General features: G+C 40.8%; 1 protein-coding gene across 1 annotated transcript; it reads right to left on the reverse strand.

The window, feature by feature from the left end:
• Positions 1 to 5,519: 5,519 nt before the first annotated feature.
• On the reverse strand, positions 5,520 to 7,612 carry LOC308321993 (troponin I, slow skeletal muscle-like). The gene is made up of 5 exons (XM_080773160.1): positions 7,409 to 7,612; positions 7,002 to 7,133; positions 6,686 to 6,775; positions 6,269 to 6,445; positions 5,520 to 5,871 (listed from the first exon to the last, which is right to left on the reverse strand). The coding sequence occupies exons 1-5, from the start codon at positions 7,415 to 7,417 to the stop codon at positions 5,779 to 5,781; spliced, it is 501 nt and encodes a 166-aa protein (XP_080629286.1). The 5' UTR covers positions 7,418 to 7,612; the 3' UTR covers positions 5,520 to 5,778.
• Positions 7,613 to 12,505: the final 4,893 nt, after the last annotated feature.

Raw genomic sequence — 12,505 nt, forward strand, 5'->3', positions numbered from 1 at the left:
GACATATAATGCAGCATGACATATACTGCCATCTAGTTGCAAATAACTGACTTGCACAATAAGTGAATATTTTCCAGGGGATAGGGTTTAGGCCGGTAGTTACTGTATGTGTATGTGAACAACACTCACTTGGGAAACATCTCAGTGGAGATCGCAGTGATTTAATTTAGCTACAAATTCAGTTCCACTTCTTAAACCCTCTACAGTTGATAAACCAGACCTGTATAGAGCACATTTGAAATTTGTTACACTCTTATTTTACTCGACACAAATCGATTCGATAAAAATAGCAGATCTACAAGCATGTTATGAGCTTGTAGATCGGCTATTTTTGGTGAATGCCCCCCCCCCCCCCAGAATAGGGACGCTGTGGGTTCAAGTGGTTAACAAAAGTGGCATTTTAAGTTTTAAGAATCAAATGATTAAGTATCTTTAACCGCAATTATGTTTGCAACAATAATAGTGACATGTCATATAGTCCCATTGTAACGGACCCCGGAATGGAAATGGAGGAAAGGCTCTTACTTTGAAAGGCTATGTGGGCAAACGGGAAGCTTGCTCACTCATACTGTCTGATAAAGCCCAGCATGCATCAGTCAGGGAGTAAATGTTTGTTCTTCATGTGCTCCAAACCATGATCATGGAAAGCTAAGCCTAACCTCACCAACAGGATGAAATGGAACACCAAAAGGATCAAGTGAGTGCAGACAAATGAAATAACAAATGAAATGGAAATGGAACTGCCAGATTTTAATTATTGATTTATTGGTTTTAGTGACTTTCCTGGAGAATGGCATGGTCAAGTGACATCATGATATTGGGACACCTGGTAACAAGTTAGCACCTAGCTGGAGAGGGAACAAGGTGAATGTCATTTTATGGTTATTGGTTTGTGTCATATTGTTGTGGGATCTTGTTTTATTGGTTTGTTTATATGGTATTATGTTTTGATATGAAACTTTTATTGGTTAATTGTAAACTTATTTGTTTATATGAATGCCTCACATTATTGAAGATGTCTTCCTGTATTGATTATATGTTTGTGCCTTGCCTTTAGTTTTCACGATGATCTATTAAAGAAACTTCACATCATCAGTCGGCCTTTAACCTCTTTGTCCAGCCTGGTTCGCTACACCCATCCCTAATACAGAAGTGTTGTAAATGTATTGTCTAATTAATGTTCCTATTCAATGATTAAAAAATAATAAGAAAAAATAGGCTGTGCTATATTTCAACTTTTAATTCTTCTAGGTCGTCCTCAGACGAGCGGGGTTGCCAACCGTCCCGTAAAATACGGGTTTGTATCGTATTTGACAACTAAAAGACCTGTCCCGTAATGAACCGATACGGGACGCACTTAATCCCGTATTTTGGGGTCGTGGAAGAATGACAGCGCGTTATGGTGATTCTCAGTCGCTCACATGCGGACACTCACACATACACACACAAGCAGAAGGGGCAGCCATCTGAGCTATGGGAACAGGAGGAATACATGGAACCTGCTGTCTAGAGAGGCGCTAGGCACAGCTCATTGGTCAGTACTCTTCATAGGCATGCAGCAGAGCCAATCACTATGCAGTGTCGTATCTTAGCAACTATTTCACCAGGCTCCCGGTCCAAAACATTGAAAAAACTAATGGATGCTGTTCACAGCCAAACATCTTATCTACCTCAGAGTCAGAAAGTTCTAGTAGTGAGATATAACTAAAAAAGAAGAAAAACTAAGTGCAGAGCTGAGTGGGAAAAAGATTCGGTGGATTTTTATGAAACAAAAGCTTTGCAGTTTGAAAGTGGATATTCAACCTTTCCCTACAGCTGCAATGTTGGTGAGTTTAATGTCGTTTAATACAAGCAGATGCAAATTGGATGAATGGGGAGTCAATGGATGGTTTATGGCAAGTCACTTCATATCATTAGGCTATAATAAATCTAGAGTTGCAAATTGCAAAGGACTGTGCTGTCATCATGTGCCAGTTAGCCCTGACAGGGACACATATAGGCTAAGTAGTTCCTTGTTCATCAAGCAACTCTAGAGCAGTGGTTCCCAAACTTTTTCATGTCAAGGACCCCCGCTGTAAGCACTGGACCAGGGCTAAAGGACCCTCAAATTGACACTAATGAGCCTGCGGACCCCCAATTGAAAACCTAATGCCATGGACCCCCATAAGAGAAGATAAGGCTCTAGCAGTGATTCTCAACCCGTTTAATTTCAAGGACCCCCAGTTTGTCATGCATTAGTCCACGGACCCCCATTTAATGGCATTTCTAGTTTTCTACCTCTGGAACCCCCAATTTATATTGTAAAATCTATGTTAATTTAACTCTGAGAGTATACAAATGGAACCAAATGGACCTGCACTCTCAGAGTTACAGACCCATAAGGATCCATTTGGTTCCAAAGTATCATTTAGCTGGAGACCCCTTGGAACTCACTCAAGGACCCCTGGGGGTCCCCGGACCCCATTTTGGGAACCACTGGCTTAGTAACTGTAAATGTGAATTTAAACCAGGTACTGAGAAGCCTGTATGCTTTGTAAAATGGTCTGAAATAAGGTCAAGTTTATGATTTGAACATTTGCCATTTAAGGCTTAATATTTTGTATGCTGTTTGTTAAACCTATAAAACCTTATGGCATGAACTATATGTTGGAAGGGTTAGGGTAGAGCAAAGTTTTAGGTCAGTGCAGACTGCAGATTCATTCAAGTCATGTATACTTTCCAAATCATACCTTTACTAACTTTTAGATTTCGTTTTTTGTCAATTTCATACTGCTAAATGGTCAATGTAATTACTAATTAAGTACCCCAACACTGATACACTGTTATATATCTTTTTTAAACCATTAAAATCAACTAAATCATATTATAATGTAAGTAGATGTAATGACTAATATTTATTCATAATAAAAATAATGCATACTATATACTGTAGCACTTTTACACTCTCAAACAGCTCATATAGGCCTACATGTCAATACAGGTCAGGTAGTATTTGATATTAATTATAATATTATATTACAATTACAATATTACAACTAGAAATATTGTTCCTGAAAAAACAATGTGGGGTCGCTGGAAGCCAAAAGATTGTACTGTGTTGTTTAATTTAATGTAATTGATTAACGTAATTTAGACCTGAAATTGGGGGGGGGGGTTTGACCGGAAATTACCCAATTTTTCTATAACATTTTCAAATAAGGGACACCAATTTTTAATAAGGGACACCAAAAAAATTTTGCGCGCGGCTTCGCCGCGCGCCTTACGCAGCGGACACGCGGCTTCGCCGCGTGCCCGAGAAATGTCCCTTATTTGAAAATCTAATAGTTGGCAACCCTAGACGAGCCCTTCATCGTTGCTTCCAGTCACCGCCCCGTTCTTGAGTACATCCATGTATGTTAGCGTGGGACGTCCTCGTGACCGGTGCCCACAGTAGGCTACTAGTTTGCTGTTTGGCAGCTCTTGGTGTCTTTGTCAGTGTCCTGCTAGTCTCATTCTCCTGGCTGCTATTTTCTGGCTCACCCTTGGCATTCCATCATACAGATTTGTGTTGGTAACATGTGTGCTCTTACTGATGTTGAGTGCTGCACGCAGCATTCTGGTGTAGTACCCATCGAGATTCGAGAGACTTCTGCAGGGTTGGCTTCAGGCCAGGGTCCAGCATTCACTGCAGTATAGGAGAACAGACTCTACCGTTGCGTAGAAGAAGCTGAGTTTGGTTTGACGGGGAGGTTGTAGTTCCATACACTGGCCATGCCGTTTAGGGCCCTCCATGCAAGTGCCTTCCTCACTCTCAGGTCTTGTTCGGTTGAGTTGACCTCTCGACCCATGAGCCCAGGTACTTGAAGTCCTTGACTTCCTTCAAAGCAGTGCCTCCTGTTGTTGTCAGAAGTGGATGCTCTGATGGGATGTTATAGGTGATAACTTCAGTTTTCTTGGCATTCAGTCAGAGGCCAACCTTGGCACACTCTGATTCCACTCTAGTAAGGAGCTCCTGATCTTATTCCATGTGGTTAATTGGATTGCCAAAAGCATTTCCCCCATAAAATGGGGTGTCCAGTAAATAGGTTTGAGAACCCCAGCTCTTTCTTATAGCCAGGGTTGTTTTTGGATTGTAGCCTACAGTAGAACACAGATTATATAGTCTGTCTACAAAAACAGTAACACTGAAAATAATATACATTTAGTCAATCTAAGAAATGCTTAAAGGGATATTTCACTTTCAAACATATTTGTGGTAATTTTAACATCAAAGGTTTTTGTGAGCACCTGGGCTATAGATATATATCAGAAATGCCCCTTCCTATACAAACCCATTGCAACTTCAATCCTCATTTAACTGCATGGGCAACCTTTTTGACATGAAGTGCCATGTTTTAATTTTCTTGAGTCAGGGTGCCATATCAACTCTAAGTTTAATTATGACACCACATCGAAATGAAATGTTTTTTGATTTTGATTGTCCATGGGCAATACAAAATAATCTTTATTTCTTCTTCTTGTTTAGAAATGTTATTAGATGGGGGTCACGGTGGCACAGTCGGTAGCTGTCGCCTCACAGCTATAGGTCCTGGGTTCGATTACCGCTGGGGGTGTGTTCTGTTCCCTCCTCCACGTCATCAGTGCCCATACCCGAGGCGGGATTGGTGAAAGGGCCTTTCTGTGTGGAGTTTGCATGTTCTCCCTGTGTCCCCTAGGGTACCATCACGAAAACATGCAGTAATCCTGGTCTCTAAACTACCTCCATCTGGCCAGCCGGGGCGCCTGATGGTGGAGAAAGGAACTGGTCGGAATAACGTGTTCCTTACGCGCGCTACGTCCGGCCAGGGATACTCTCCCCTGTCAGGTGAAAAGAAGCAGCTTGGACTCCTCATGCATAGAAGGAGGCATGAGGTCAGTCCGCTGCCCCCCCAGGTTGGCAGAGGAAGTGTAGCGCCCAGGATTACATTAGATAATTGACATTGGGTGAAAAAATTAGACTTAACCCAAATATCTCCCAGACTCTCCCAGTCACCATGTCAGAGTTAACAGTTTTAATGAATGTAGAATTATGTGCAGAAAGATGTTAAGTTGTACTGTATATATATGTGTGAGGGGACATCATTTAACTGACTTTTTTGAATTCTTTATTTTAAAAGCAAAAAAAACAACCTCTCTCAGTGTGCCAGTGATTAACCTCCCCTGTGCCAATGTTGGCACCTGTGCCTAAGGTTGCCTACCCGAGTTAGATTAATCGAAAACACCCGTCCTAGGTCATGGTGTCTGATATTGTTGACCTTCTAATACATGAGGGGGCTTTGGTTTTTCAATTACTTTTCTGATTTAATTCATGTATTTATTTAAGTTTCCCAAAGATTATGCAAAATAAATGAAGTTACTGGAAAAAGTAGGGCATCACACATTAGAAGGAGAATGTCATCAGAACAAAATATCTAATATGTTTAAATTCCATATTCAATTGATTTGTAGTATAGGAACTTTAGCTCTCATTAGTTAACAGAATAAATAAAAGAACCAGAGCATATTGTACACTATTTATTTACCGGTAAGTGACAATGAAATATAACGACTTTATACCATCAGGTTAAAAAAATGCTGAACAAGAACACATGTAAAAAAACAACAACATGTAAATTCAAGAAACTAGATCATTGCATTTTGAGGCTTGGCTACTTGTTAATGAAATTACTGTAGACAATGAAATAATTAACTTACATGGTCTCTGTCTGTAATCTACTGGTTATATTAAGGTTATTATTATTATATTTTGCTATTGTCCATTTACTGGGTGGCGGCAGCATCAAACATCTTCTTTCTCCCCTCCATGCCAGACATGGCTTCTACATTCTTCCTCCAGTCGCTGACCTCCGTTTCCTGAAACAACAAACCAGAGGTTCTCAACCATTTCATGTCAAGGACCTCCACATTGATATGTATTTGATATGTACGACTGAGACCTTTGTCAACCGGTTCAATATGAAAGAAGACATATCACAGGTTGTTTTCTATGATTTGCTTTTTAATGTGCACAGCTCATCATTTTATTGAGGCATCTAAACAGCGGCAGGTATCGTTTCTGACTCTGAGGTATCAGACAGGAAACGGCACTTTAGATATCTCATCAGACAATAATGTGTTATATGTCTTCTTTTATATTCCTGAACCGATTATATGACATGAATCGATGATTATATTATTATATGATGTAAAATGTCGTCCACAGTCATTGGCTCTTCCTCTTTGTCTGCCATTATAAGTTTTTGAAACCCACCTTCTCTGTGTCCTCCTTCTTGACTGATTTAAGATTAGCCCGCAGGTCCATGGAGACCTTATGCTTGGAGCCCAGGAGTGAGCGCAGGATGGCGTCAGCAGAGACTCGAACCCGCCGCAGGCTGGGTCGTTTGAACTTCCCTCGCAGATCCAGAACCTTGATGGTCAGGTCTTTGATCTGTAGTTCAAGTAGAGTGATACAATACATGGTACACATGTTGAATGTTGATCCATGTCATAATGTCACTCATGACACTTATCCATTTATAGAGTGGACTCGTGGACGTGGTAATAATCAAACCCTAAACTCTATTTATAACTGTTATGATATTATGCACAGCACTACCAATGGTTCAACTGCTGTTGCTGTAGAATGGTGGTGTGGACAGACACACTGGGCCCACCTTTAGTTACTTACCTCTCTTGTGTTGTGATGCACTTTTGTGTCAATGTCGTACCTCTCTTCATCCACCACGTCTATTTTGGCATGTAACTCCTGGCATAATGCCTATGTGGGTGAGAGAAAGTGGTGAGGTCTGTGGTGAGCGCAATGTAAGGCCAATCAGCCTCAAAGGGACCCGGCCACGGCCTCCCGCACGAGAAAAACAGGCGCCCCCCATTCCATTTTTCTCACCACTTCACTTTCTCACTGGTTTCTCAGTACTGGTTGTACTGTAACATTACATGATACATGTCGAGCAAAATGGAAGCTGTTTGAATGTGGTCCATTGTACCTTAAGTTCTTCCAAAGACATCCTACTTGTCTGTATTGGAGGAGCCTTCTCTTCCAGGTACGTCATCTTCTCCTCCTCCTTGTCCACCAGTTCCTGCTCCAGGTCCTCTTTAGCCTTGGCTACCATCAAGCTCTGCGACGAGACCACGTACACAGGAAGCCATAATGGTGAGAGTGTCAGTGAGAGATTGATTATTGTCTGTTGATGCAACTTGTGTAAACCACTTAAACGCTAGTCTAGACTTAGTAAACTGGACCTGAGTTGGCTCTGTACTTGGCCTGCTTTTTACACCAAATCTCTAAAATAGCAGAGTTATACTATTTTTGGCTAATGTTCCCCCAATATGGATGCAGGCCGGAGTGGTTAATGGTCATTCAGTTATAGCCTATTAGCCTTAAGGAACTGACCTTTAGCATGAGCCTGCGGGAGGCTGAAATCTTGGACTTCTGTGTATTAAAAAAAAACACAATTTGAGATTATTAGTTTTAAAAACACAACAATTATCTGAGACTTTGCAGTGAAGTTCTGTGGTGCTGTGTTGATCTTACCTCTTGACTGTTGATAGAAGGCCATTTGAAAATATAAAAAGAGCACAAAGGGGACAGGAATTTAACTTAATTGTTACTAGCCAACTATTTTAAGCACCATGTATTGTCATTCACAATTTATGTTTCTATAATAAGCCTGATGATGGTCAGATTTCAATCTGGGAAAAGTAAACAGAAACACAATACTTACGCTTGCTCAGGCATCTTGGCTGTTTAGATTCCCCCTGGAAGACAAAAATAAAACCTCTGACTGAAGTGCATGTCACTGTGGAACACTGTGTGTTGGGTCTTAATTAAGGCTTCCAATTTTGTTCCACCCGACTCTGTGCTCCAGCATTTATACATTCCATTGCACATCTGCTGTATATACAGGATCCTCCAAAGATTATCTAGGCTTAATTGTATCCCACCCAGTATTACTTAGGCATTTTTGCTATATAAAGAGCAAACACTGCAGATTCAACTCTGCATTGCAAGAATGTAAAAATAGACTCTTCGGTCCATTTTGTTGCGAGCGGCCATAGCTGAGGCTGCCTGAGAATCTAAAAAGTCCCAGGTTTGATTCCTGGCCCTATAGTCCCCCCCCCCCCCCCCCCAAACGCTCATCAGAACCATCTGGGTGGCTATATCAGCGGGGACGGGCTTGTGCTGTTACATGATGCTTATTATAGTGGCCTAATGAACCCTGCTGGCCTGCTGTCTGAGCAATATCAGTCAGTCACCTCCCAGTGCTGATGTCCCCCAAAAAATGAAAGTGGTGGAAGACAGAGACGCCCAAGGCCGATAACATCAATCCCAGATTTCACCTGTGTTTTTCCACAGATTGGGATAGAAAGACAGAAAGACAGTGTGGAAGCTTGAGGTGAATATATAGTTTTTTCTTCCTTCTTCCTTTTGAAGATCACTTACAGTAGATCATCATACTTCCATTTGAGGTAATCAAATTATTAAGCCAGTTCCATTAGAAATAGAACACTAAATTAATTAGAGTAATGGTTATTTAATGTACACAATCAAACTGTGTTTACAAAATAATGTATAATGTACTGTATGACAAAGTTCTAAAAGTATTCCTTAGTCTAGTTGAAAATTAAAGTGAAATACTGCATCCGTATTTCCAAATCCACCACACAGGGGGCTCATGGGTTGATAGAAGCTGGAAAATGGACGATGGAAAATAGGCCTGTGTTTCTGGAGTGTACCCAATACACACTATCCTCTATATAAATACACATCACAGTGAAGCCTGGATCTGGAATTATATATATTTAATGTACTTTGTACACAGAACAATACAGTATTTTACGTATAGTAGTTTGGTTAATTTGTTATCTCGTAATTTGTAACATCCTCACAATTGCAGAAGGCAGATACTGGTAGTAATTCGAGGTTAGTTGTCTTTGTTGTTTTAAATCATGAGATTATATGGAATAATCCCATGGATCATGGAAGATTGGGAAGTAAAGAATTCTCACCACTTTCATTCTAGAAATGTATCGATCTCTCTATGACCCACGATGGATCATATTATAACTATGACAAACACCAGCAATTAAAACAATGTTACTGTATTGATATACCACCAATAATTATGTTTCTTATACTATAAACTGATAAGAGGCTGCTAGATAACCATCAGGAAAATGTAATTGTCTTACCTTTATGTGGTGATGATGACTAGAAGAAAAGTGATGGTGAGCAGAACACACCACGGCATCTATCTCAGTCACCTACAGTATTGTCCCTTCTGTCTATGGTGGTGAGACTACTTAAATAGACCCCCCCCCCCAAAAAAACAGATGCACGCTTGTGTGCACACACACACACACACACACACACACACACACACACACACACACACACACACACACACACACACACACACACAAAACCCAGAAGAGGGAGTGGTCTCTCGATAACAATGATTATGATGGTGAACTTTCCAGTGGCATGTCATGACCCCGTCTTCTCTTATGGTGTTGTGTTTGTGGTCAGCACTGTGGTCAGTCTGTGCCAGGAGGGGATAAACACTTTGACAGCTTTTATGTTCTCTTCACTCTTCACTTGTTTTGTTTTTATCCTTTATGATAGGGCGAGTACTCTAAGGTCAGCACTCAGCTGCATGTGCATTTATTTAGGACTTAACACAACAAGCCTTTTCCTCCATATAGGCCTTTAAATACAGTCCCACCCAGTGTCCCTCATCTAGGCCTTCCAAATAGAAGAAAGAATAATAGGTGACTGTACTATATCTTACCTATGGCTGCAACTGCACATATTTAGGAATATGGCATGTAGACTGTTATTATAGTTATTATTATTGCTATTACTGTCATTGTAGTTGTTATTGTGATTATTATTGTTTATGTTGCTGCCCATCTTTGTTTCTCCCCCACTATTCCTCATCTCTCGCACTCTCTCTCTCTCTCTCTCTCTCTCTCTCTCTCTCTCTCTCTCTCTCTCTCTCTCTCTCTCTCTCCCCCCCACACCTCCCCCTGCCTCTCTCTCTCTGCCTCTTTGTCTTTGTCCCTCTATTTGACCACACACAGTCGAGGCGGATGCCCCCAAAGCCTGGTTCTCATGGTTTTTCCAGAATTCAATTCCGAGTTTGTGGGTCCTGGATAGGATTATACTTTTTTTTTAAATATTATTTGTTTCATAATAATTTTTTTCTTGTTGTAAAAGTGAAAAATATAATCATTGAAGTTTAAGTTCAAAGAAATGCAGTTCAGCAGTTCGCCCTCATCTGTCTTTGCTAAGGAGCCATAGTTAACAGATACAACCCGCTCTTAGAGCGATTAAGCGATTTGCTTGGTATTATTTATTTGGCTATAGAGGTATGGTGGTCAGTAATGACAGAAGAGACTGTGGGGCCCCATTTGGTCTGATTAGGATAATAGCTGCAGACGATGCTAAGCCATGGGCTGGTGAAAGGAATGCAGCACCAAGCGTTCAGCACAATGCCAACTAAACATAGACAAAATGCAGTGCCATGTGATGCTGCCACTCATTGAGTGGTTGTACTTATATAATAAATATATAATGTATAATTTCCTATATGTGTGTACTGCAGGTGTGCATGAAGTGTAACAATACATTTTAACAGCGATAGCATGTACGATATTGATGGTGATATGATGCGACTCTGTGTGTGTGTGTGTGTGTGTGTGTGTGTGTGCGCGCACATGTGAGTGTGTGTCTGACTGTGCCCACATGCGTGCACATGTGTTCCTCCTGCTGTGGCCTAATTTTCATGTGCAGGCCAGAGCTATAAATCCCTAAAGTACGTGCTCAGACCAATTGAGTCTGACTGTATTAGAGAGAGAGTTCTCGTTACAAGATTCAAGATGAGGATATAATAGGCTCCAGCACCTCTGCTCCCCTGCCCTCTAGGGCTGCGTTCTGAGCCCCCTTTTCTATTCCCTGAACACCCACAAGTGTGTAGCCACGAACAGCTCCAACTAACAAGACAGGGATAGGCCTAATCCTACGCAAGTATGGAAAAGTATGGAATTTAATTTATTACTTTACCAGGTCTGGAAAAGTATATAAAATAATGTATGGAAAAATATTTATGTTTCCAGACTATTTACTGCTGTCCTGTAACTGTTTTCCTGCACAGGGGACTCAGGGGGAGGCCCGTGGTCCCTGCCCGGTCGATGATTCCAGCTCTTGCTGTCGCCCCAACCTGGGGTGTCCGTACTCCCATGGCGGCAGTACATTCTGCCACCAGTCGCCCCTTGGCCGCCCTGGTACAGACACCCCAGGCACCCAAAGGTGATAGCAGGTACCGTCCACTTTTGACCTCTGACACCTTGATTTATTTGGCTGCATGTGTAGGAACCCTGTGGTGAAGGAGTTTTGTTGTCGCTTATTATGTGTTTAATTGTTAGGTTAGTGATTCAAATCAGTTGTTCTCCTACTACTGCACATTGTCCTTGGACATGTAGTGTCCTGATAAACTATGTGTCACAGTAAGGCCTCATGGTGAGTGTTTATAAGTCTGATAAAGTATATGTGTCAAGGCCTCATGGTCTGATACACTAACAGTTAGTATCTATAAGTCCAGCTCCTCTCTCTGACGACATTCAGCTCAGAAGCAACAAGCCAACAACAGGACAAATCCGACAAACACAAGTTGGAACGGTGAGTCCATTTTCATGTTCAATTTAACATTTGATGTCGTTGACTTTAGTCAACTTTAATTGTAGTTTAGCACCATTTTGATGGTGAAGCAGAATGCAGGCGAACATCAATAATACTCAAAACAATGTGTGATTACTGTCCCAAATTTAAATGAAGAAAGTCTTTGGGTCATTACTGTAGATTTTCAACTTTTTGAATAGGTTATGTAATGTATGTGACCTAGCTGAATAATGTGGAAAATGAATTTAATTTGATGTTTTATTGTACACTGGTGATTTGAGGGTTCCATTATTTGAGGTAATGCAACAACAAAAACCTGAGCTATTCTGGGAAGATGATGGTCAGATGTTGGAGTTATTTAATCATGAAGTATTTAAGACTACATAGTTTGTTTCTAGAGCCTGGAGTAGAAGACGATCTGAGTTCTTCAAGTAGGCCCATGTCCGGTCTCCTGTTACAAGCCCCAAGGGTGTATTTTATTCTGTATAATTAACAGTTTTTGTATTGAGTTGTACTTGAAATGTACTGTAATTCTGCAAACTGTTAATCAATCAATCAATGTAATTTGCCACTTAAGAAGCTTGGGTGTTTTAGTTTTAGTATTAATTTGATAATTGTTTGTGAACTGTCATGTCAGTTTACTGTCATTATGTAAAAGTGTCCTGTAAGTCCATGTGCGCTGGGCTTCAATCAATCAATCAATCAATCAATCATTTATAAAGCAATGGCATTTATTCATTTATGATTGATTGATTGATTTGTTACAATTAGGACTATTGTTGTTACATAATGGCATTCCGTGTTCTTTAT

The sequence above is a fragment of the Protomyctophum bolini genome (assembly GCF_963924005.1).
Source record: "Protomyctophum bolini genome assembly, chromosome: 2".
In the NCBI taxonomy this organism is placed as follows: domain Eukaryota; kingdom Metazoa; phylum Chordata; class Actinopteri; order Myctophiformes; family Myctophidae; genus Protomyctophum; species Protomyctophum bolini.

Bases quoted from the DNA above. Each gene is read 5' to 3' on its own strand.
- LOC308321993 (XM_080773160.1), bottom strand. The intron at 6,776-7,001 runs GTACAATGGACC...TCACCCACATAG, and splicing joins TGTCTTTGGAAGAACTTAAG to GCATTATGCCAGGAGTTACA. The intron at 6,446-6,685 runs GTAAGTAACTAA...CTTGAACTACAG, and splicing joins TGCATCACAACACAAGAGAG to ATCAAAGACCTGACCATCAA.